Source organism: Pseudonaja textilis, chromosome Z (assembly GCF_049901715.1).
Source record: "Pseudonaja textilis isolate UNSWEBS1 chromosome Z, rPseTex1.2, whole genome shotgun sequence".
Lineage (NCBI taxonomy): Eukaryota > Metazoa > Chordata > Lepidosauria > Squamata > Elapidae > Pseudonaja > Pseudonaja textilis.
In genome coordinates this window covers 135,594,261-135,617,630 of record NC_142008.1, presented here as the reverse complement: position 1 = coordinate 135,617,630, position 23,370 = coordinate 135,594,261, and the positions used below count along the sequence as shown (strand labels likewise).

Here is a 23,370-nt window from a genome sequence, read left to right as displayed (position 1 = left end):
AATAATACTAAGCTGTTGTCACAGTCAAAATCACGAAAGAGTCCAGCTGCATCTTAGATAAACAGGAAGACAAAACAAAATTCCTGAAAACTAACACTAGTTAAAATAAATAAATAACTGCATTCCAGATGTTGAGAACATAAAACTAGCAGGATGGGAGCAAATTACAGCCAACGGCCAAAGTAAATACCATCCTTCTCTCCTATACAAAAAAAAATGTGCAACAGTTCGTTCCTAAAGCGTCCTTCCTATATTTATAATAAGGGTTATGGCACTTGCAAATAAAACTTGCAAATACACTCTCTGCTATAGTAAAATATGAACTCAAGCACATCCCTGAATCATTAACAGTGGAAGTTTCTAAGCCCAGGTTAAAAAATAGTGTTGTGCTGCAGCATACATTTCCACAAAAGAAAACACAATTTACGCAGAAGAGTCTGCAGGATTGGAGGCTGTCATCTTAAATGAGGAAAACAAAGTTGCATCTTCAACAATGCAAGCTCATCTCCTTCTGCACATGTGTGCAAAGTCACATGGTACACACACCAGAGTTCATCATGATAGCATGACACTGTTTTTGTCATTTTTTTCACCCTGCCTATCCCTCTTGCCTCAGATGCCTTTGAATCTATGAATGCCTCTTCTTAGGATTTCATCCCACCCAATTTCATGGAACTTTATCCTCTTCTCCATAGCCAGCAATTTACCCTTCCAAATGTAAGCAGCATTTCCATGCCAGTGTTCATCTTAAAACTTATCTTATGCCAGCGTGATGGATTCAGCAAGGATTTTACCTTCTATCTTGTAAGCTGTCTGGCACTTCTTCCAACCAATTGTCATTGCCCTCCCTATGTCCCCATGATACTTTGAACTCTCTTTGAGGCTTTGAAAAGTGATCCAATCCAATGAAAGAGATTGAAAAAGGGCAGCAAGCTGGCACTCTTCTACCTTTCTTGTTTGAACCTTGTGGCGCAGAGATTAGAGTGCAGTACTGCAGGCTACTTCTGCTGACTGTCAGCTACCTGCAATTTGGTAGTTTGAATCTCACCAGGCTCAAGGTGGATTCAGCCTTTCATCCTTCCAAAGTTTGGTAAAATGAGGATCCAAATTGTTGGGGGCAATATGCTGACTCTGTAAACTGCTTAAAGAGGACTGTAAAGCATTATGAAGCAGTATATAAGTCTAAGTGCTATTTACTATTGTTTCTTTTTCACACTTTTGTGAGAAGAATTAACCAAAAAAAAAAGCCAATCGTGACCAGCCATTGCATGGTGCAAGTATAGAAGATAAACAAATGGCGGCGAGGCAAGAAGAGGGAAATTCTAGCATCTAGGAAGTGAAAAAAGGAGAAATATTTTCTCTGGAGAAGGAAATGAGCCAGCAATTAATTAGATCACTTTTCAAAGCCGCACAGAGAATTCACAGGGTCCATGGGGAACAGGGAGGGCCAATGACAATCTCAGCCCCTAACTTACTGTATATGTGAACATGGCCTCAGTATGTGTATAGAACAGGGTTTCTCAACCATGGCAGCTTGAAGATGGATGGACTTCAACTCCCAAATGCTGGCTGGGGAATTCTAGGGAATTCTGGAAGTCAAAATCTGTACATTTTCAAGCTGCCGAGAAACACAGGTATAAACAATAGGAAACTTCTGAGAAACCCCTACGGTCTGAGGCAGTTCAATATGCGACTTAGGGCAGAGTTCCCCAGTCTTTTCGGGTTTGAAGACTGGCAGGGGAGAGGGGATGGTTCGGCATGAACAGTGGGCAAGTACGCACACACAGCTCCATTTGCTCATTCAAGTGGGGATGCACACAATGGGCTCCCCACTTCCAAAGCCCCGTTCTGAGCCACTCAAGGACCAGTGGAGGGACATGGCCTGGGGGTTGGGGACCTCTGATGCCTTGGATTCCAAATCCTTGAATAAGAAGATAACTTGAATGTTGTCTTTCTAAAAGTGTACTGAAGTTGTTTCTAAACCGCGTCAACCTCGCTGGATGGCCTTCAACGTTTAACATTCTTTTATCCAAGATGAGCGTGCACATTCTCACACTTACCATTGTATATGCCAATCCGGCCATCTCCTCCACACAGTTCACTGGACTTGCCAAAACAGACTTGATCACATTCCACAGCACTCACTTGCTGGCTGTGGCGGATATCCCCTTCATGCCCACAGAAACAGGCATAACCAGCTTCCACGCCAGCAAACTTTTCCAAAACGGGAGAGGAAAATAAGAGACGATTTAAGATGGCACTATTTTTTTAACTGCATGGCTAAAATGGTGAAATATGAAATTTTACAAGGAAGCAAAGATAGGACAAGCAGTTGTCTTGAAGGAAATTCAAGACTTCCTGTGACATATTGTGTCTGATTTAATCATAGTTTACTGAATAAGACAAATTAGGTTCTCTCAATGTGCTAGGCCATAAATCATGGTTTACAGATCTTAAGGACTGTATTTGCATGATAAACTGTAGAACCAGTTGTCCATTTTAGGGCCAGAAGAAATAGTTTACTTTCTATGGAGCAATTATGTGGAGTAATACCAGCAGATTTGTGTTTCCATAAAATAAAACGGGGTGGTGACTATGGAAGATTACAGGAAAAGAGCCAAAATTATTTGCGATAACCCCAAATTCTTGCTATTTTCAAATGGGAAAGCTTAAACAGGGGCCATAATCAAGCCACCAGATTGAATAATGCTTTCCCAGGTATTAAAAAAAATAGACTAATCTTCAAATTCAGTATCTCCAGAACAGAAGCATAACCATGAGGGCAGCCGTCTCAACCAAGTGTGACAAATGGATAACAACTGTGCATTTGTTGCGCTAATAAAAACTGATAGCCTGGAACGACAAAACAAATGCTGTTTGATGGCTGAGCTCTGTTTCACGGGGTGCCAAGAATTGGGCTGATGGGATGAAAATAGAGAAGGGAAATAATATGTGTCTACTCTACTCCCATCAGTTGTCTGAGAAGATTAGAAAGACCAATCCAAAAAAGGGGAAAAAATAGATCAGTGAGGACACATGCCAAGAGCAAGTGAAGAAAATCAGGATTCAGGCCTTCCATATAAGCTAACTCTGCCTTATTCTGAGGTTCAATCAATCGGAATAGATATGGAAAGGACCTTGGAAGTCTTTTAGTCGAACCCCCTTCACCAGCAGGAGATCTGTACCATTTCAGACAAGGGACTGTCCAGTCTCTTCTTAAAAACATCCAGTGATGAAGCACCCACAACTTCTGACAGCAAACTGTTTCACTGGTTAATTATTCTCTCTTTTAGGAAGTTTCTCCTTAATTCTAGATTGCTTCTTCCCTTGATTAGTTTCCATCCATTGCTTCTTGCCTTGCCTTCTGGTGCTTTGGAAAATAAGTTGACCCCCTCCTCTTTGTGGCAGCCTCTCAAATACTGGAATACTGCTATCATGTCCCCCCCAGCCCTTCTTTTATCTTGACTAGCCAAACCCAAATCCTGCAGCCATTCTTCATATGTTTTAGTCTTCAGGCCTTTAATTATCCTATTTGCCCTTCTTTGCACTTTTTCCAAAGTCTCAATATCTTTTATTTAATGTGGTGACCAACACTGGATGCAGCATTCCAGGTGTGGCCTTTCTAAGGCTTTATAAAAGAGTACTAACACTTCACATGATTTTGATTCTATGCCTTTGTTTATATAACCAAGGATTCTATTAGCATTTTTAGTTGACTGCCACACACTGCTGGCTCATGTTTAAGTGATCGTCCACTAGGACTCCAAGGTCCTTCTCACAATTACTGTGTTTGAGCCAGGTTTCACCTAATCTATACCTTTGGTTTTGCCTGCCTTAAGTGTAAAACCTTGCTTTTTTCCACATCAAATTTCATGTTGTTGGATGGGGCCCATTGTTTAAGTCTGTCAAGATCTTTTTGGATCCTGAATTTGTCTTCTGGGGTGTTAGATGTTGGTCATCATTTGATTTGCTTTTTAAATTAATTTGAATTTCAAATGAAGGGTGGAGAGCTAGTTGCCTACAAAGTGCTGATGGTGCTGTGATCAGCAAACAAATCAACTGGGAAGCTTTTTATGGTATGGAGATATGCACTGTTGCCCATCAAATCAAGCAGCAGCTGCTCAAGGCCCAGTAGTTAAGACAGTTCAGAAAAGCTGGCAAATAAACTATCTATATATCAATATTAAATAGATAGCTCTTTATTGAAAACCATGGATCAGTGGCCAGCAGCACCTCTATTGCTGCTTTGATGGTATTTGTTGAAATATGAGAGGTGAGCCATCTTGGCTACCCATTAATAGAAAAAAAGAATGATCATACTGTTCTTAATGGGAATAGTAGTTTAAAGAGTACAAATGAAAAAGAGGTTGAAATTACAAATGGAGCTTTCTATCAGATATTTTTTATTCAGGGAACTAGAACTTTTTGGTTCCCAGGCACAGAAATAGTGAATCACTTGGACAATCACATAAATATGAATGTGCTGCAGCTGACAAAAAAGCCAACACAATTCTAAGCTGCATTAACAGAGAGATAGAATCAAAATCATGTGAAGTGTTAATATCACCTTATAATGCCTTGGTTAAAGCCACACGTGGAGTACTGCATCCAGCTTTGGTCGCCACAATGTAAAAAAGATGTTGAGACTCTAGAAAGAGTGCAGAGAAGAGCAACAAAGATGATTAGGGAACTGAAGGCTAAAACATATTTAAAAAATGATTGCTGGAGCTGGGTATGTTTAGTCTAATGAAAAGAAGGACTAGGAGAGACATGATAGCTGTCTTCCAATATCTCAGGGGCTGCGACTACGAAGCGGGAGTCAAGCCATTCTCCAAAGCACCTGAGGGCAGGACAAGAAGCAATGGAGTGGAAACTAATCAAGGAGAGAAGCAACCTAGAACCAAGGAGAAATTTCCTGACAGAACAATTAATCAAACAAGTGGAAGGACTTGCCTCCAGAAATTGTGAATGTTCCAACACTGGAAATTTTAAGAAGAGATTGGACAATCATTTGTCTGAAATGGTATAAAGGAGCAGGGGTCTTGACATGAAGACCTCCAAGATCGCTTCCAACTCTCTTACTCTGTAGTCACTAAACTCTGTTGTGTTCAAAAAAAATTAATTCACCAATAATTATAAATCAATACATAAGTTCATCAGTTTTTTTAATTAAAATCTCTTAATAATCTCCAGTCCCACACAGGCAAATTTTATTAGCTGTGTCAGAGCACTGCTTTGTATCTCTTTGAACCAGGCTACATCCTTATATATACCAATGTTAAATGTCATTAAATTAGCCTTCTCAAGCGTTGCAAACCAAGTCAGATTAGAGAAGATGAATCTAAAAGCATACAGTATTTGAAACAATGTCAGGATTCTATGTTTATATTAAAAACAAGCCCAGAGCTGCATCACACAACTCCAGTGTGGCAGGTTAGAAAGAATGAAATCCTTCTTACTGGTGCTTTTTTTCCTAGGCTGGAGAGAAGAATGTGGGAATTGAGTGGAATCATTCCCTGACTTTTGTTTATTATTTTATATTAATCTATAAGCTCTCTTTTTCTCAACCAATGTCATCTAATTGTATCCGGACCATTCAAGAACTCAATTCATGAATTCTTAGTCAAGCCCAGAATTTGTAACTAGCTTGTTATCTGGGAATTCTGGGAGATGTAGTATTAACACACATAGACAGCCCCAGGTTGGGAAGGCTTTTTGAAGCAACCTCTCAATGGACTGAGAAAGGCCTCCCGAGTTCCACATAACAAAGAGACGGTTATACCTTATAGCCTCGTTTGCGGCAGAAACTGAGGCAAACTTGTACTGTGAGTTTGGTGGATGTGCCACTGCTCCCACTTAATGTTGGGGGAGTGCCCGAGTCCAGGAAGCAGCCAACATAGCCGGGCACTGAAAGAAACAATGAAGAATGTGGGTAGAAATTTTGAATGTTTATGCACGAAGGTATCACAACACTACACAACTTTAGGACTTTACAAATAGCCTTCATTTACCAACCACAGTTGGGACTTGCAACTCTGTAGTTAAGTACTACAGTCATTAAGCAAAAAAAAGTCACGTGATTGCACTAGACCTATGATGTTATCTTCTGCTTCCGTCATTACACAAATCACCACGGTCGTTAAGTGAAACATCACATGACTGGGATTTCCCTTTCACATTCTCCATTAATTTTGCCTGTTTGAAGCTGATTGGAAGCTCACAAATGGCAGTCACTTAACCATGGGAAACTGTGTGGCTGTAAATTCAAAGATTGGTTGCAAAGCTGTTTTTCTTTTTCAATTCAAATAATCACTAAACAAGGCAGTCAATAAGTGATGGCTATCTGTGATGCAAACTGGCCACATGATTCTTAGCAGCCAGTTGTGGGGAATTCTGGGAGCTGTATTCTACCCTTGACATTGCCAAGGTTGAAAAACACTGCCTTATTGTTTTAAGTGAAAGGCACAGGCAGCTGTCTCAAAATAGTGCTTGTCAGATTCAACAGATTTAATGTCAACCTTTGCCTTATGCTTTCTTTGAAATGTTTTGCCCCTGTATTATTTGTGTTCTCTTGTATTTTTTTCAGAATGCTTCAAAATTTATTCAAATTTCTCTTCTTGATGTATTGGGTTTACAGTACATTCCTTTTGAAACTTACAAGGGTGCTACCACTGTATTTTGTTCCTTTCATTTCAAAAATGCCCTGGCTGATCAAACTTCAAAATCTGAAAAGGGCCAATAGAAGGGACCTGTCTACCCTTTGGATGACTGCCTTTGAGTGAAGCAAAGACCAAGAGTGGATTTTCATCCATATTTCTTGGCTGTCCCATAGTAAAGACAAAATCATAACATGCCATCTCTGAAAATTTGTTAAAATGTTCTTCTCCTTTGAAATAAATTTCAAAGCAAGCAATCTTTTTTCTGAGCTGGTTATCTATCAGAATGGATGCTTGTCAATTTGAAGAGGAACAGTAGGATGACACCAATTTAGGAAAAGCTGGGTTACAGACTTCAAGCGGAACCAGCAAACAATTGAGAAAAGGATGTTCAACTTTCAGAGAAGGTCCACCAGTTATTAACTTTCCTATAGCATGGACCAAACTTTTTCATCCAATTCTGGCTGATCCCTCCACCCCGATGCAAATCCAGCACTTACTGTGACAGGTTGGGATATCACAGTACTTCCAGTAGATCCCTTCTTCGTTCTCCGAGATGTAGCACCAGGGTTGTACATCACCATCTGGATTTCGGCAGTAATTGTGACTGCCCAGCCCCCACTCGCCATTGGGATATTTGGCTGTGTTATAGGCATGTTCTCGTGTCTGGTTCCAGTAGAGACAAGGCTTCCCAGTGGATCCAGGAGCAGTTCTGTTCTGCAGTCCCCGATAATCAGCTCCATTCACCATAAAACATTCAGATAATTCTGGGGAATAATTAGAGGGAAAAAGAGATGGTAAGAGACAGGTTTCTTCTCCATGTTTATTCCTGCATATTTCATTTCCAAATGAATACTGGTGGTTGTTATTGTGCATTTCCTCCACATTCACTAAAGAACAAAGTCATACAAAGTAATTATTTTGAGATAAATCATCAACTCTTGAAGATTGCATGGATGTACTTCAACTTATCAGACCCAACTCTTAGCAAAGTCAGCCTTATCTTCACAACAGAGCCATATTTGATTGCTGCTTTATGACGAAATCTAAGTGTTTTATCACTTCCAACCCAAGACATATCTCTGATCAACAATTCCCCTTTCCTTTTTCTCTCTTGATCGTCACAACAATTCTCTCTGTATCACATGCAAGTGATAAATTGGATCGCAATGCACAAAAAGTAAAGATAAATTAGCCTTTGAAGCGTCATAAGAGTCTGTTTTGATTTTGCTGCAGAAGAGTAACACAGCTATCCCTCGGGAAGCTGTTATACACAAACAAATTTGTCCTCACAACAACCCAGAGAGCTTGGTTAAACTGAGATATAGTAACCAGCTCCAGGTCATCCAAGGAACTTATGGTAGCCTGCCCAGAAAACAATCCACAGTTCCTCATCAATGAAGAACTTGTGGCTCTCCTGGTATTACTGAAACTCTAATTCCCAGCCATTGGCCATATCTGCTGGGACTCCTAGGAGTTATAGTTCAGCAACATCAAGAAGGCTACCAGTTCCTGGTAAGAGACATATATACACCCACAAATAAATGTACGGATACAAATTATATAATCAAGAAATAAAGAGCTTTCAATTTTAAAACCTAAGGCTTCTGGTCTAGTGAATTTGTACTTGTTCAGAGATCAGTGCCTATCTATACTACAAGTTTCAGTCAGTCAATTAAAATATAGCACATTCACATACAAGTTACTAAATGTTTTAGTTTTAATCTCAGTCAGTATTTGTGAGTTGGTGTATGGGATGAATTCAACTTCTTTGATTAATGCATGATTCAGTGTATTGTGTAAACCAGGAAAATCCATGTAGGTTAAGTTGTGTGAATGCAGCCGATGCTCCCAATTGGGTCAGGTCAACAAGACAGTGAACTTCGCAATTATAATCAGGAAATCCCACTGAATGTATTTTCAGAGAGAGAGGGAGGGAGAGAGAGAGAGAGAAAAAGAGAGAGAGAGAGAGAGAGAAAGAGAGAGAGAGAGAGAGAGAGAGAGCGCTGTGGCATTTATAAGACTGGCACAGTAGGATACTAATCCTTGTTTAGTCACTGTCTCATTTAGTGACCGTTCACAGTTAACAATGTTGATGAAAAAGTAACTTAATGACCATTCCTCATATTTAGGTCTATTTAGCAAAGCTCATGTAAGTCATTTAGTTACAATTAATGACCGAATTGTCTATCCCATATGTGATTGTTAAACTAGGACTATCACCGGTACTTGATTCAAATATTCAATCAGGCATAAATTGTGCAGGATAGCTGTGACATCCTATATAATTACGACTTGTAGAACTTCATTTCTAGATGAGGAAGAGATCTCAAATTTTCAAACAATCTTAAAGCTAATCTCTCAGTCCTAGAGGAACCCTGAAGGGCTGAATTCAGCCCTTGATTTCTTATTGGTGAAGGAAAGTCCCTCTGTTCCTCCACAGAAAGAGCTTCTGTCAAAACAAGTTATAATTTGGGGGCAGAAAATTGGAAAAGATAATCCTGCTTCTCTTTTACCCATAATTGGGGAATTCGCTTTGGTCAAAAAGTTGGAGGGAAGTACATGCTTGAAGACCTGCAGCTGGAGAAGAGGTTTTGAGGTTTTCTGGGAAATTCACAGGAGACCTCCAGCTGCCCCTTCTTTCCTCCCCCTCCCAATCCTGAAATGTGGAGCTGGAGAAACATCAGAGCAGGCGTGACAAGACAAGCTTGGAAGAAGAGGGGCTCCTCTCAAGGCTGCCTCCAGGGTGGGGGCCAAACCAAGATTAGAGATGCTAAATGTGTAATCAGTTAAAGCATGCAAGGGCTTTGAAGATTCAAAGGGAAATGGTGGAGGGTGTCCTGTGAGATTTGGCTGGAGGCAAGAGAAACACAGGAGACCCTTTTAGATCTCACATTTGGGGAAGAGGAAGGATTGGAGGAGGATCAAAGAGTTCAAAGACACATTTAATCACCCATGCCAAGACAGTCAAGTGCAGGCAGAACACAAAGAAAGAATATGGGGGGACAGTGAGATGGGCAGAGCCTCTGCTAAATCTCTGACCTCTACCAAGGTCAAAAATGAGTCCTTGTAAACCAAGGATGAGCAATATTTGGGGTGGGGAGTCACATTTGGTCTTTGAGTAGAGTTACAGGTAGGGATAAATTCCCCAAAGGTGGGAGAGACGACATAATGAACTTGGCAAAACCAAGACGGAATTAAATTCAGTTGGATTAAAATGGAATTGATTTATTTACATGAAGATGATAGGATTATTCCCATATATTTAATTTTCCTGTTTATGCTTATTTATGCTTATTTGTTGATTGGATTTACAACCATCATAAGAACCAGAAAATGTGTTAAACAGTGCAATCATTAAGTGAGATATCACATGTTTAAATCACCTGATTTTAACTTTTTAGCTATGGTCATTAAGCCAGACATCACTTGTCTGCAACTTATGACTTTTGCTGAGGGCTTCTCCATTGACTTTGCTTGTCCAAAACCGGTTTGGAAGGTTAGAAATGGTGATTACAAATGCAGGATACTGCATCCACCATAAATTTGCAAGTTGCCAAGTATCCAAATCACAATCATATAACCACGGGAATGCTACAACAATCATAAGCATGAGGACTTTTTAAAGGACTACATATATTAATTCATTAAGAATTAAAAATTGTAGAAGGGCTCCAAGTATTTCAACCAAGGCTTTTAGGGTTGATGGGGTGATCATAGGGACCAGGTATGGGATTCTCCCGGTTCTGTCCACCTCTGGAGAACCAGTAGTTCTGAAGAGCAGCAGAAAGAGAACATACATAGAACCTGTTTTATGTCTGCTGCTATTTTGAACCTGCCTGCCCGGGCTCTTACCTGACCTTTATTTCCTGTTTTTTCAACCACAGCGGCTTTGCGCGACACAACTATGGTTGAAAAAGCAGGAAAAAGGGGCTTTTCCAACCGCTACACACTTGTATGCAGCGCTCCTCAGCTGTCCAGGCAGCTCAGCAGGTCATAAATTGCACATGCAACACAGAGCAACAGAACCAGTAGTTATACCGGTCAGATCCCATCCCTGATAGGGCCCCTTACTAAGTATCTTGTCCCACTGTGGAGTGCCATCCGTTTGCATCTGCAATATCAAGATTTGATTCTCCCAGAAATCCCATTTTTACAGTGTTTTCTCCACAGATCATAAGCACTAATCCCAGGGAAAAGTCTTATCTCTCTAGGCCCCGTGGTTCTCAACCCTGGCCCTTTTAAAATGTGTGGACTTCAATTCTCAGAATGCAAACTAGAGAGTTCTGGGAGTTGAAGTTCACACATCTTAAAAGGACCAAGGTTGAGAATTACTACTCTAGGCAGCTGATTGAAGTGGTAGAAATATGAAAATGGCCGAAGGAATGCATCACATCAGGTTACAAGTTACTATGTCATTTCTAAATGTCCCTGCATATAAACAAAACATACAAAACCTATATTCCCTTTCACCCAAGTAAAAACTGACATATCAAGGAAAAAAGTTCTAGCCCAACCCCTAGCTTTGCTTGTATTCTCTTTCAAAGTCATACAAGCATGTTCCTCACTGCATTCCTATGTGTCTACATAGCAAGAACCTTCACAAGTTAGTTCTGTCATCCAGAGTCTGAAGTATATGCTTTGTACAAATATTGGAACCCTGCCACTGATTTCCATTACAGCTTTAGGCAAAGAAAATAGCATTCTGGATCTGAAGAGATGTCTGTGACAGAAGACTAAGCCCAGTGGCCCTGTGCCATTTTGAAGATTGTCCTGGCATCGAACTGCCCTGCAAGGGGTGCAAAGGAAGAATGCTGGCATAGAATAACACTTTGAGGAAGCAAAAGGATCACAGCCAGCCATTAGGGCAATTTGCACAAGCGTGTAGATCTGCTGAAAAAAAAAAAAAAGGAACAGAAACATTCGTGTGTGCAACTTGGCACTGCATGAAGTAGGTTGCAGAAGTGGCAGCAGGCCATTTTCCTTGCAGAATCCAATCTGTAGCTCTCCCTTCTTCTTTTTTAATTCTGGAAAAATGGCACAGATTCAGCAAGTCTAAATAATGCCGAATGCCGGTGGTAGAACTCACAAGGGTAAACAAAAGGGGAAGGGAAGCTGCGTTCTGGGCTGGCAAGGAGATCAGACATCCAGAGGCTGCCCCCTCGCCCCCGCCAAGAACTTGAGAGGGTTGGCCCCCAGCCTGCCTTGTTTTATCCCAGACATAGTAATGTCCTTCCACAGCTGGGAATAACCCATGACTTGTGCTTCCTTCACTTGCCTCCTGCCATCAATCCATCCAACCACCCACCTTCCAAGTTCAATCCTCTCCTGGTGTAACCAGATGCCTTTCAAACCTAGCAGACATGAGCCCCAGGGGGATGGGACCCACCTGTTGTTGGAGATGGAAATAGCTGAGAACATAATAAACAGGTGGTCGATATGAAGCAAGAGGACTAGACTAGACTAGGAAGGGGAGGGTAGCAAAGAGAGCTCTTCGTGGGAGGATAGGGAAGCCTACAGAGGCCGGAGACTGGATGTCTAGCAGGTGGTGGGTGTTGGCAGCTGGTCCTTTAGAAGATGCTTAGGACCAGTGGAGTCCTATCTGGGGGGCATGAATGTGAGATGGCCCTGGGGAGGTGAGGGAGGGGAGTAAAAATCAGGGTGAGGCATTAGACAAATGGTACAGGAGGCCTTGGTGTTACCGCACTGTTCGAATTGCTGAAGAACTGTGACATGAATGTAATGGAACGCATACAGGCGGGCCAGGAGGCTCATAGCTCTGTTTCAACAAACGTGGGATTAGCTATTTTGGTACCATTGTGGAAAGCTTCCTCCTGCTGAGGTTGCAGCTGTCGAAAGACCAACAGGCTGTGGAGAAAGGATGACAAATAGGACAGGCAAGAATGTCAAAAATTTCTGTAATGCCTTTCTTTAAAAAGAAATCAAAGGTATATTCACACCTGTATTCTGTATCTCTGGGGCTTGCATCTCTGTTCCAGATACTCTGGAGATCCTTGAAGACTTACCAGGCCCCTTTAGTGAGAATAGCAGTCATATTAGATGAGCTGCTTTGGGTGTTGTCCCCAAATTCGGGTCTTAGCCTGGCACCAAAACCAATGAAGATATCCAAACACAAGGTGCAGGGTTGATTTCCTTTTGCTGAAGTACTTCAGCAAAAGGGGTCCCAGCCAGCAAAATGCCAGGAGCCAGAACAAACAATTCAACAAGCTTTTATAGAAAACAAGTTGTTCAAGAAACATTGTTTAATAGGCTTTTTGAAAATTATCTAAAGGGTCATATATTGGTTCCATGCCATCTCTATTTCTAAGTCTTAACTAACAAACACTTCAAAAGCTATCTAACAAGTATTCTATTGGCTCTACTTCAACCCTATTCCTAAAAGTTAATTAATAGGCCTCCTATAAGATTTTTAGCAAGGCTTCTATTGCAGAATTCCCCAACCCTTTCAGATTGGCGGCCTGGAATAAAGGGGGAGGGAGAAAAGACAGGATGGTTTTGTGGGAGGGGCAGAACCATGATGTGTGCATGTGCACAAGCACCCATTGCTCATGTGTGTGGGGTGAGAGTGTGCCTGACCCTCACTTGAATGGGGCCAGGAACATCTATGGTACTCACACAAGTGGGGCCACAAGTGTCCACAAAGCTAGTGCAAGTGGAACCGCAAACGCTCATGAAGCTAGCATGAGTGGCACGCCGAATGCCTGCGATGTTTGCACGAGTGACACCCTGGGCGCTGGTGATGCTCATGTGAGTGGGGTTGTGCACTTGCACACACCACCATCCACTCACATACGAATAGCCCGTGGCCTAGTAGTGGCAGAGGTCTATACAGATTGGGGAGCCCTGATCTATTGGCTATTTTAGCCCTATTCCTTATCTTAGCAATATGTCTTTGTATAATAGAGCCTCGGTTACACAATGGTTAGAGTGCAGTACTTCAAGCTACTCCTACTGCAATTTGGCAGATCGAATCCAGGCTCAAGGTTGACTCAGCCATCCTTCCATCCTTCTGAGGTGGGTAAAATGAGGATCCAAATTGTTGAGGGCAATATGCCGGCTCTGTAAATTGCTTTGAGAGTGCTGTAAAGCACTATAAAGCGGTATATAAGTCTAAGTGCTATTGCTATACGCCTGGTAGACAGCTCTTGTTTTCTACATTGAAAGAGGCCCCACCTGTCCACAACCCCCTCTTCCAATTTTTTTTTGTTATGCAAGCTTCACAAATACCCATCCCCTCCCTTCCTTCTGAGTTCATGCCATAACTGCATTTTTATAGCAAATGGCTCTACAGCAAATGGCCCATCATTTGCGACAGCTGCTCCACCCCCACGGATCTTCTCCTTCCCCATCAAGCAGGCCGAGGGAAGACCTGAGGTGTTTTGGGGCCAAGCCAGACTGACCAGGGTCATCATTCACATGTTCACACAGTTCATATAGAAGTGGCCAAGCGTAAAGGGAGCATGTTAGAGAAGCACCATTGCTTTGGATTTCAGTCTATGTTTTTCTAGCTGCATCGTTCTCTTTTTAGTTCAAACAAAGTGAAAGTGAGCTGGAAAAGGAACAGAGAAACACTGTGACAGACTAAAGAAATAGTAAGACCCCAGAAATCCTGAAGGGCTTGGGGTTCCCCTTCTTCAGTACCATTTTATATACCAGTAGTTAAGTGAAACTATCTACATTCTCTGCTCATTTCACATGTCAGTAGACAAAATCGTGAAGGGATCTGGGTTTCTTATTACTGCCACATCCAGTTTGGCCTTCAGGGCCTATAGGTCAACAAGAATGCTATGGGAGATTTGGAAACAATTTGAATTCTGAGAAACCTGAGAGAATAAAAAACGTAATACAAATAAAAGTGATGCACTTTTTGATGCTTCATGTACAATGTGAAAATTAAAATGCTCAAATGAGAGGTGGTTAAGGAAAGAATAAGGGTATGAGGAGGAAAGAAGGAACAGTTTTCTGGCTAGCCATTTATAACTCTTCCAGGATATCCCATCCCATTCCTCTTTAATTTTCCATCTTCCCACCTCCCAAAACATCAGTATAAATCAGACTCTTCAGAGAAAGGAGTTTTCCTCAGTTTTTGTTTTCTTTAATTGTATGACAAGTGTTAAGAAACCCCTGCATATATTTAAGTATCGGTATGCATATATAAATACATGTAAGATCTGATGGCATGTGGATCAAGGCAGGCATAGAATGGATCTCACTTGATAAAAAGCGTTCATGAAAGAGATCTAAAACAAAATGGATTGAAGATTTTGGCAAGTATTGTGGGCCCAGTTGGCAAAAGAAAGCTCAGAACTGTATTGATTGTGGAAGAGGCGTTCATCCTGCAGTGAGTAGACAATGGCTAAAATGATGGTGATGACAACAACAATGATGGTGATATAGATGACTTACACGCACTCATACAAATATCATCTGAGTAAGCTGCAGTTCAACATTTGCCATAATGTCATTACTGATAAATTGGTGCTACCATGTCTCTGTTCAACGACATTAAGTGATGTTTTTCTAAACATTTCAGGACAATAATTCCTGTTGCATAGTTTTGAAACCATTACCAAGTGATCCATAAAAGCATGGAAGAGATAAAAAGATGATTTTTGGATTTCTACCACATGCCATTTATATGCATGTTATTGGCAGCATATACTATCTGGGCTGCTATAGCTCAGGCAGCCATAAAATGAAGATCACTTTTTAAAAATTGCTTTTTCCTCCTATTTTTTTCACTAACCACATGCCCTCTTTGCTTGCAGCCAACAAAATGCAGCATGAATGCAAAACCATTTATTGCTGCAAATTAAATAAATATATCAAGCAGCAATGTTCCTTAATCTAATGCTCTCCAGCAGGGTTAAAAATCTAATATCCCATCATCCTATCCTATTTTAGGGGTGTGGGAGTGATTAACTAATTAAACTGAAAAGCTGAAGAAAAACAGGACCTGTTTAAAAAGGGAATGTACAAGTTCCATAAAAATTCAGTTAAAGCGTTCAATGTTTTAAAATCAAGAACAAAATTGAGAAACACAGAAGAGTCACCAGTTTGGAAAGTAAGTCCTTTGAAGGAAGAAAGAAAAAGCTCAGCATATTTAACCCTAAGAAGATAAGGTCAAGCAAAAGTATGACAATGGTCTTAAATTCCTGAAGGGTTGTCACATATAAAGTGGAGCTAAGTTCCCAGTTGCAATTTGGAGACCTGGACTGAAAGCCATGGGTAGGAAAAGAAAAATGCAAGGAAATGTGTGCTTCTAGCTAACTTCTTAGAAATCATTTCCTGATGATTGTGAGCTATTCACAGTGGCCTTGGTGGTTTCTTCTGCTGTAGGGCTTGGAGCAGCTATTGCCTGGAGTTGATGTCATACTGTAGTACATCACATCTGGAGGGCTTCAGGTTCAGTAGCTGAAGTCCCTTCTAGCTTTGGAACCCTATTTTTTTTAATATCCTTTTCAACATATCGCAAATGGACCCAGAAACCTGTCAGCAGGTTGATGCAGTCAGTGATCAGAGGAGATCCAGGCACATTTCCACAATCAGCTAAATTACACACCAAATGACCTTGTGTGTTAATTACTGTCTCTCTGATTGACTTGCCTGCAAGAGGAATTGTGGTGGGGGGAGATGGCAGGGAGGAAAATTATATTTGCTGCCTTGAACTTCTCTGAGAAAAGGTGGGATAAAAACAAAACTCAAGTTTGCCTACCAGGAACCAATGCTTGAACACATCTGTTACACATTGCTGAATTTTCTGTCCTGCCTGGTCTTCATTTAGCTTGCAATACTGTAGTCTGTCTGCCCCTGATTTAAACAGAGTGCACTTTTTTTTTTTTCCAGTTGAAGAGTTCCTTGGAAAACCTAATTCAGAGTAGGCCTCCCCAGCAACTGTATTTGCAGGACAGGGGCTACATGTTCCCTCGTGTTTGTGCATTTGTGTATGGAAACAAAGACATACAACCCCTTGCTGAGACCTAATTTTTAACTGACTGGAGGAAGAAACTGAACTTGGGAAGACTGACAGCTTCGGTCTATTGCGTAGGGTAGACTGCAGCTCTGGCGTCAGAATGATGGGTTTTACAAGTATAGGGATGTCTCTAGTTTACTTGTGAGAAACTGAAAGGCGTGCACTTTTGATACAAGCCCTTTGGCTTAAGCCTTTTGGCAGGCTTAAGCCTTATGTGAGTTCTTGCACATAAATTAATAAATCCTGGCTTAGCCAAAATCCACACAACAGCATAATGAAATGACTGGGTATTCCTTCAGCAAGATGTGACAATGCCGCTAATTCAGATAACTCTTTAATTTTGGAGCACGGATTATATATTAAGGTCACGCCTCTGCGTTCTACACTCTTAACTACTCCACATTCCACAAAACTGGAAAATTGCTTTATTGTTTTCTTTTGTGTCTCTCTTTCTGAGTCTCATCTTTGAACAGGTTTCCAAAATGAAATTCAGCAGGTAATTAAAGCAACTATGTTTTCAGGGACAGTGAGAATTGCAGAGGCATTATTAAAGATCATACCCGGAGATTAAAAATAAATAAATCAAAATAGCGTAGGGACATTCTGAAAATTATCTGGAACAAAAGGAAACAAACGGGTCTAACTGCCTCTGTGACCACAGTGCCCCCTTATGGAGCCCGAAGCTTTAAAACTGGCTTTTTCTTCTCTTATTGTTCAGAACATAGAAAAACAAAAAGTTACTTTGAAAGAGACTAACTGGCATTTCCTGTTACAAAAGAAATAGAAAGAAATTATAATTGATTCAAGTAAAACAACAAAGAGAAAATGGAGTATTTCATGATCTGCAGCCACAAGAGTTGTCAACACTAATAACCCCACCTTTGCTAACTGCATTAAAGGGCAGAGGTTCAACAGGTGAATCTTACACGATCCATTACAGCTTCACTGCAAGTATTCATATTTCATCTGCTGAATTGATGTTTCATCCTGAATAGATCAACCTAAGAGAGCATAAACTGCAGAGGTTGTTTCAGGAAAAGTTGGATCACATGATAGGTAAAACTTTCCTTCTCCAACTGGTAAATTCTGGGTAAATTAAATGTACCCCCCCCCAAATCATTCCCTTATCCATAATATTCCTAATCCCACTCTTTCTCAAGAACAAGTTGAATGGTCTTTCTTTACTCCCCATCATTTTCTTCTAACCACAGATTAAGAGAAGCTCAAAAAGAATGAATGAATCTTCCCAAGTCACTTAGTGAATGTGCTCCAGATTTAAGCAAGTCAATGAAAAAGCTGTGGTAGCTCCATTCATATGACATGCTGAACTGAACAATGACTAATGGATGGAGAAATATTGATGGTGAGGTGGGGGTGGGGAGAGCAAAATTAAAGTGGGTTGGTGGGGAGGGCCCAAAAAAGAGTAGGTGGAGCCCAAAACAAACAGTGGGTGGAGCCAGTGAGTGGAGTTTGCAAAACTGGAAGATTGAATCTCACTTCTCTTCTTTGCGTCACCTCATCCTTTTCACTGCTATTCTGATTTTGGCATCTCTCTTTGGCTATCTCCATGCTTCTCAAGACACACATTTCCTTATCCAAGTGACATCTTGTCACTCTGAAGGAGGCCCAAAATAGGGAGAAGAAAAATGGAAGATTTGTTCATCTTCTTGGATGAGTCTTCCCTTCCTCCACAATCTTAGAAGCCCTATACTGAACCCCTCTGAATAGTGGCACCACCAAGCATATCCATGCATGGATCAACCATACCACCCAAGAGTTTCCACACCACTTGTCCATGAAAGAGCTAGAGAACAAAGAGTCTCCAAACAGAGGAATAAATAGAGATGTAGGATGACTTCAGGAAAGTATTACATTAAAGGCACTGAAGGACAGCCAAGATGCGTTTGGGGAGGGGGGAGAAGGGGGGAAATATTGGCAGCCCTAGTAACTGTCAGATCTCAAGGATTAATATCCAGCTCCATGATATAAGTCCTTGCCTGGCTGGGAAAGTAGCCAGACATCTTTCCCTCTCCCTGGGAGATACAATGAAAGGAGGTGTGGAATAAAAATGTCTTCTTCCTGCATACCTGGACAGCATTTGTTATTTGGTCTTTAGCCCAGAACGTAACTATATTGGCTGGGTTGTGAATTATATGAAGCCGTCTCATGCGGAGATGAACTGGTCCTCTGAGGCTGCGTTAGCCTGCTCTGCCAGAAGGCCATCTCCGGAGGGTAAAATAGAGATGTTTTCCTTCACCTGCTATAATTGGATTTTTCCAATGGAATCCAACCTCTAGCATGCCAAGCAGGTACTTTAGCACGCTGCCACAATCCCTTCCCAAGGAGAAGTTCACTCTGGAATGTGTGCAAGAACACTCCAAAAGGAAAGAATATGTACAAAAATGTATCAGCACACTGGGGAGGGATCGCAATCCTGGTCGGGTCCTTTCAAACATCAAGGGTCTGATTTCCCACTCAAATGGCACAGTGGTAGTGATTTTGTTTTATTTGTTTACATCCTGTCTTTATAATTTTTATAAATAACTCAAGGTGGGGAATATACCTTCCTTCTCCTATTTTCTCCAAAATAACAGCAGCAACTCTGAGAGAGAATGTCTAGAAGACACCCAGTTCAGTCTTCTGGTTTCTAGCCTGGAGCCTTAACCACTATACCAAACCGACTCTAGTGATGATGGATGCAAACACACCTTTCACTAGGCTCTTCCTCCCATTTAATTACTTTAATTAATCCACCATACCTCTGGAACTCTCTACGGTTCCTCGCATCCAATTCCAGCTTTCCCCAAACTGGAGTTTTTCTTGAGAATTTAAGACTACAACCCCCATCACCCCAAGCCAGTGTGTCAATTGCTTGAGACTAATGGGGACTGTAACACAACATATCTCAAAAGACACCTGCTTGTGTAAAGCAGCCCTTTCTAAACCTGATAATATGGAGCTGTTTTCTCACCGCTGTACTTTAGTTCTCTGGCTCTTTCCAGTTTTTCTTTCTTACAGCCCTTTTGGGGCAGCATCCTATCCCTTCATTCTTTTCAGTGCTGCGAGTGCTGAAAGCAAAACCCTGATGCCTCATCAAGATCGTAAATCCCCCAGTTTCTCCTTGCTTAATAACACCAAGGTTCCACAAACAGCAAGCAATTCCCATTTCTACTCTTACGGCTGCCCCCCCCCCCTAAGCTTTGCTGTACCTCATGTAACCATCTTTGCAAATAACTGAAAAAGGGGTCAGCTTGTTTGGAGAGGAGAAAAAAGAAGAACTGGGAAAACCCGTCACTGAAGCTGCTATCATTATAGTGGCACGGGAGTGTTTTGGGGTGTGTGGGTGAGGCTCATCCCCTCCTGCCATCACAGTCTTTTCTCAATAATACTTCCAGCGCAACATTCTCCAGTCATTTGGGATTCTCATTTCACAGGTATTCTGGACTCCAGTCAAGCACATCTGGAGAGGCAGAGGATGCTTTGGCTCAGAAGGGCTGGCGGGGGGGAAGAGGGCAAGATCTCTGCCAGGGTATTCTCCTCCCATCCCACCACCATTCAGGCTGTGGTCCAGCAGCTGTCTGGTCTGCCAGGGTGAGGGAGAAATTGGTGACACTCATCTGTCTGCAGTCATGGCAGGACAGGTGGTCAAGATGGGGGGCTTTTGAGGCTGAGGGCTCCTCGGGCCAAGCAGAGGCACCAAGTGAAAGGGTCCTTCCAGGCCAAAGGCAGAGGACAAGTATACCAACACCACTTAAGTGGATCTCCTTCTTCTCTTTGCAATCTCTGGCATGTCCATGCTGAGGGCTATGGCTGCGTTTCCAGCCGCCTCTTTCTGCATCTCAACAATCTTATGTGGCTAACACTTTCACAACAACCTCCGCAGACACACCTGGAATAAATAGATACATGTTCACACAACAACTTGGTTTTGGAATGATCCCATTTGGGGCGGGGTTGTACCGTATTAGCACAGCAATGTTCCCACAACCCTGTAAGCCATGAGCAGACAAACCAAACTCAAAACTAAACCAGCTGGGCACAATTAGAAAGGCTGCTGGTAAATCTTTAATTGATATAGTGATGTATGAATGCTGCCTGCACGTTGAGATGGAAGGCATGTTTGCTTAGCTCTCCATCAAACCTGTTACTCAATCTTCTGATCTAGAACTCCCATGATGCTGCTGGGGAGTGCATAGAAAGGGTCGAAATAGACAATGGCCACTGTGATGGGCATTGTAGTCTGAATTGCCTGGGTAACACTAGTTCAGGAAAGCAGAGATGGCCAAGTCAGGATGTCTGGTCCTCATCACTGGCCAATACAGACTTTTTGTCCCACCTCCCAGGTTTTAGGATATGGGTCTTATGGGCCCCATTCCCAAACTTGTCTTCCCAGTTCACTTACCTGCTTTCTGCAGAGTCCATGACCGTTGAAGGAGCACCAGCAGGAAACCAACGACTTCCCAGGGCATCTCTGGACAGTGTCACTCCTGCTCTGGGCATCAAGGCTGCCCCACAGCTGGGGTGTGTAGGAACCGCCAGGATCCCAACTGACAGCTAGAGCTAGCAGTTGGAGCTGCAAACTCTCTCTGAACTGTCACGGTACCAGACCTGATTTCACTGTCCAGGGTGGTTCTGTCTATCGTGGGAACTGTGCTTTTTCTCCTCTGGGTTTCCGAAGGGCAGCGCGACGGAGGCTGCCTTCTCCCGATTTGAAGGACGCGCATCTGGAGTCTTTACTCGGGAGTCAGGAACCTAATAAGCGCCCTCCCAACGCAGCCGCAGATTAGGATCGTCTTCCCGGAGACATTAGGATTCCTCCGGGTCGGAAATCATCCCGGCGGCGGGATTGAAGACGCGCCGCGGAGACGGGATTGCACCTCGCCCTTCTCGGCTTCGCTCCCAAACTTCTGATCTCGAATCGGCTGGATCTCCTGCCAGAAGCAGGATGCTTAGGGATTGATCCCGGTCTCTTGTCTCTCCGCCTCCTTTCCCCGCCTCTCTTGGCTTCCAACCAATCCCTTCTGCTCCCCTCTCGCTCCTGGAATGAATCCGGATATTTCCGGATCCTTCCCTCTTCCGACCGGTCGGCGGGTCAAGCTCAGTCCCCGCCAGGTGTCATCCTCAGGTGAGTTTCTTCTATCCCTGGAGGAATCTCGCTCGGCGTCTACTGGATGGTGGCGTCCAGAGCAATCCTGCCAGCCACCGTCGCCTGCGGAGCCGGCCAATCCCCGAAGGACCAAATTCGAGGGGAGTCGAACCGTGGCGCTTGTTTACATCGGTCGGGTGACGCAGTTCAGGCAGCCCGAGTCGTGGTCCTCTCGCCTGGGTGAGGGAGAGGTCGGATCCTCCAGCAGCCGTCCTAAAGCAAGACGACCACCTGTCGCAGCCGCGCGCCCCGGCTCGACGTCGCTTGGACAGTCGGCTCTCTTCTCCGGCTCTGCAGCTGCCGCGACCGCTGCCGCCGCGTTCCGTTCCCCCAGCCCGCTCCCCTGGCAGCCGGAGGCAGAAGAGAAGGCGGCTCCCCCGCCATCCCCACCCCACTCCCAACAGATCTCCCCGCCCTGGTCGGCGGCCGCCCCTGGGACGTCCCATCCCGGAGAGGGAGGGCCGAGGGAGGGGAGAGAGAAGCCGTTCTTCGGCGGCGTCGGCTTTGCAAGCGAGTCGCTGCCTTTTCTCAGCGTTCCGCGCAGCCTTGAAATCCGAGACGGGGCGGAGCCAAGGAAAGAGGAGGCGGTTCGTAACAAGAAAACGGAGTTTTGGGGACGCGGGCGGGACGCGATGGAAGTTGCTGGATGGCCAGGACAGGAGCTGTGGATTGCACCCCGCCCGACAGCTTTTGTTCAACACCCGCCCTGCGTCAGCAAGAGAAAGCCATGCAGATGAAGATCACAGATGAGATACCAAACGATCACCTAGAAAGAACAAAAATAACACCACGAATACTACATTAAACAACAGAATCAATGAATCAGCCCTTTTAACAAATACAGACCCGCAATTAAAAAAAAAACACGTAATTTTAAAACGGGCTCTGGCAATCGTCCCAGAAGCAGAGCGGGTGGGTGGATCGGCATTCATCTGCCAGAATGCCGTTTCTCATAAGCTGGGTCAATGGGCACCTAGAAAACAAGATTGTCTGGAATGAATAACAGACAAGGTCATAGAATATGGGCGAGCGATCAGTCTAGATAGCCGGGATCAACTATGGAAGCTTTTACAGGTTAATAAATTAAACTCTGCTGGAAAAGCAATGGCACCTAGCAGAGATATTTCAGTGAAAGAATATAATCGAGGTATCCTGCCCCAATCGATACTCCTAACTGCAACTTTTCACACCAATAGAACCTTCTGGATACTCTTCAAGGATAGCCCTACATTAGAGCTCACCGCAGAAGTCCAATCGCGGTGGATAAAGTATGGAGGAATAATGTTAAAAGAAAACTTTACAGTTCATGCACTCCTCTTAACTGTGGGACAATTTCGTTCTACTGCTGCCACTCAAAAATCTGTAAGCCAAATAGAACAAAGAAGCATTTCCAAGAAGAAACCTGTAACTCTTTCTGGAACAATATGAAATCAAAACCTGGGCCAAGCTATCTCTTCATCAATAGCAGCTCCAAATTAGCTCTGCTTGTTCACACTCGTTCAGCCCAAAACTAAACCAACCCAAGTGACAATCCAAGCTATCAACCATTTCCTCAGGGTGATCGATATGTTGAT

General features: G+C 43.0%; 1 protein-coding gene across 9 annotated transcripts in view; it reads right to left on the bottom strand.

Annotated features, from left to right (window-relative positions):
• Positions 1-22,235, bottom strand: part of KREMEN2 (kringle containing transmembrane protein 2) — a 47,045-nt gene extending 24,810 nt beyond the window's left edge. For 5 of the 9 annotated variants that reach the window (XR_003375110.2, XR_015740292.1, XR_015740293.1 and 2 more), the window contains exons 1-4: positions 21,053-22,235; positions 7,157-7,423; positions 5,783-5,907; positions 2,061-2,214 (exon numbers count right to left, since the gene is read on the bottom strand). Coding sequence is in view for 1 of the 9 variants with exons in the window: in XM_026711842.2 (XP_026567627.1) it covers positions 2,061-2,214; positions 5,783-5,907; positions 7,157-7,423; positions 21,053-21,119 (613 nt within the window). In the remaining 8 variants the exon portion in view is untranslated. The remainder of the gene's footprint in view (positions 1-2,060; positions 2,215-5,782; positions 5,908-7,156; positions 7,424-21,052) is intronic. The other 4 variants (XR_003375109.2, XR_015740295.1, XR_003375111.2 and 1 more) reach the window with 1 other exon arrangement.
• Between the last annotated feature and the right edge of the window lie 1,135 nt (positions 22,236-23,370).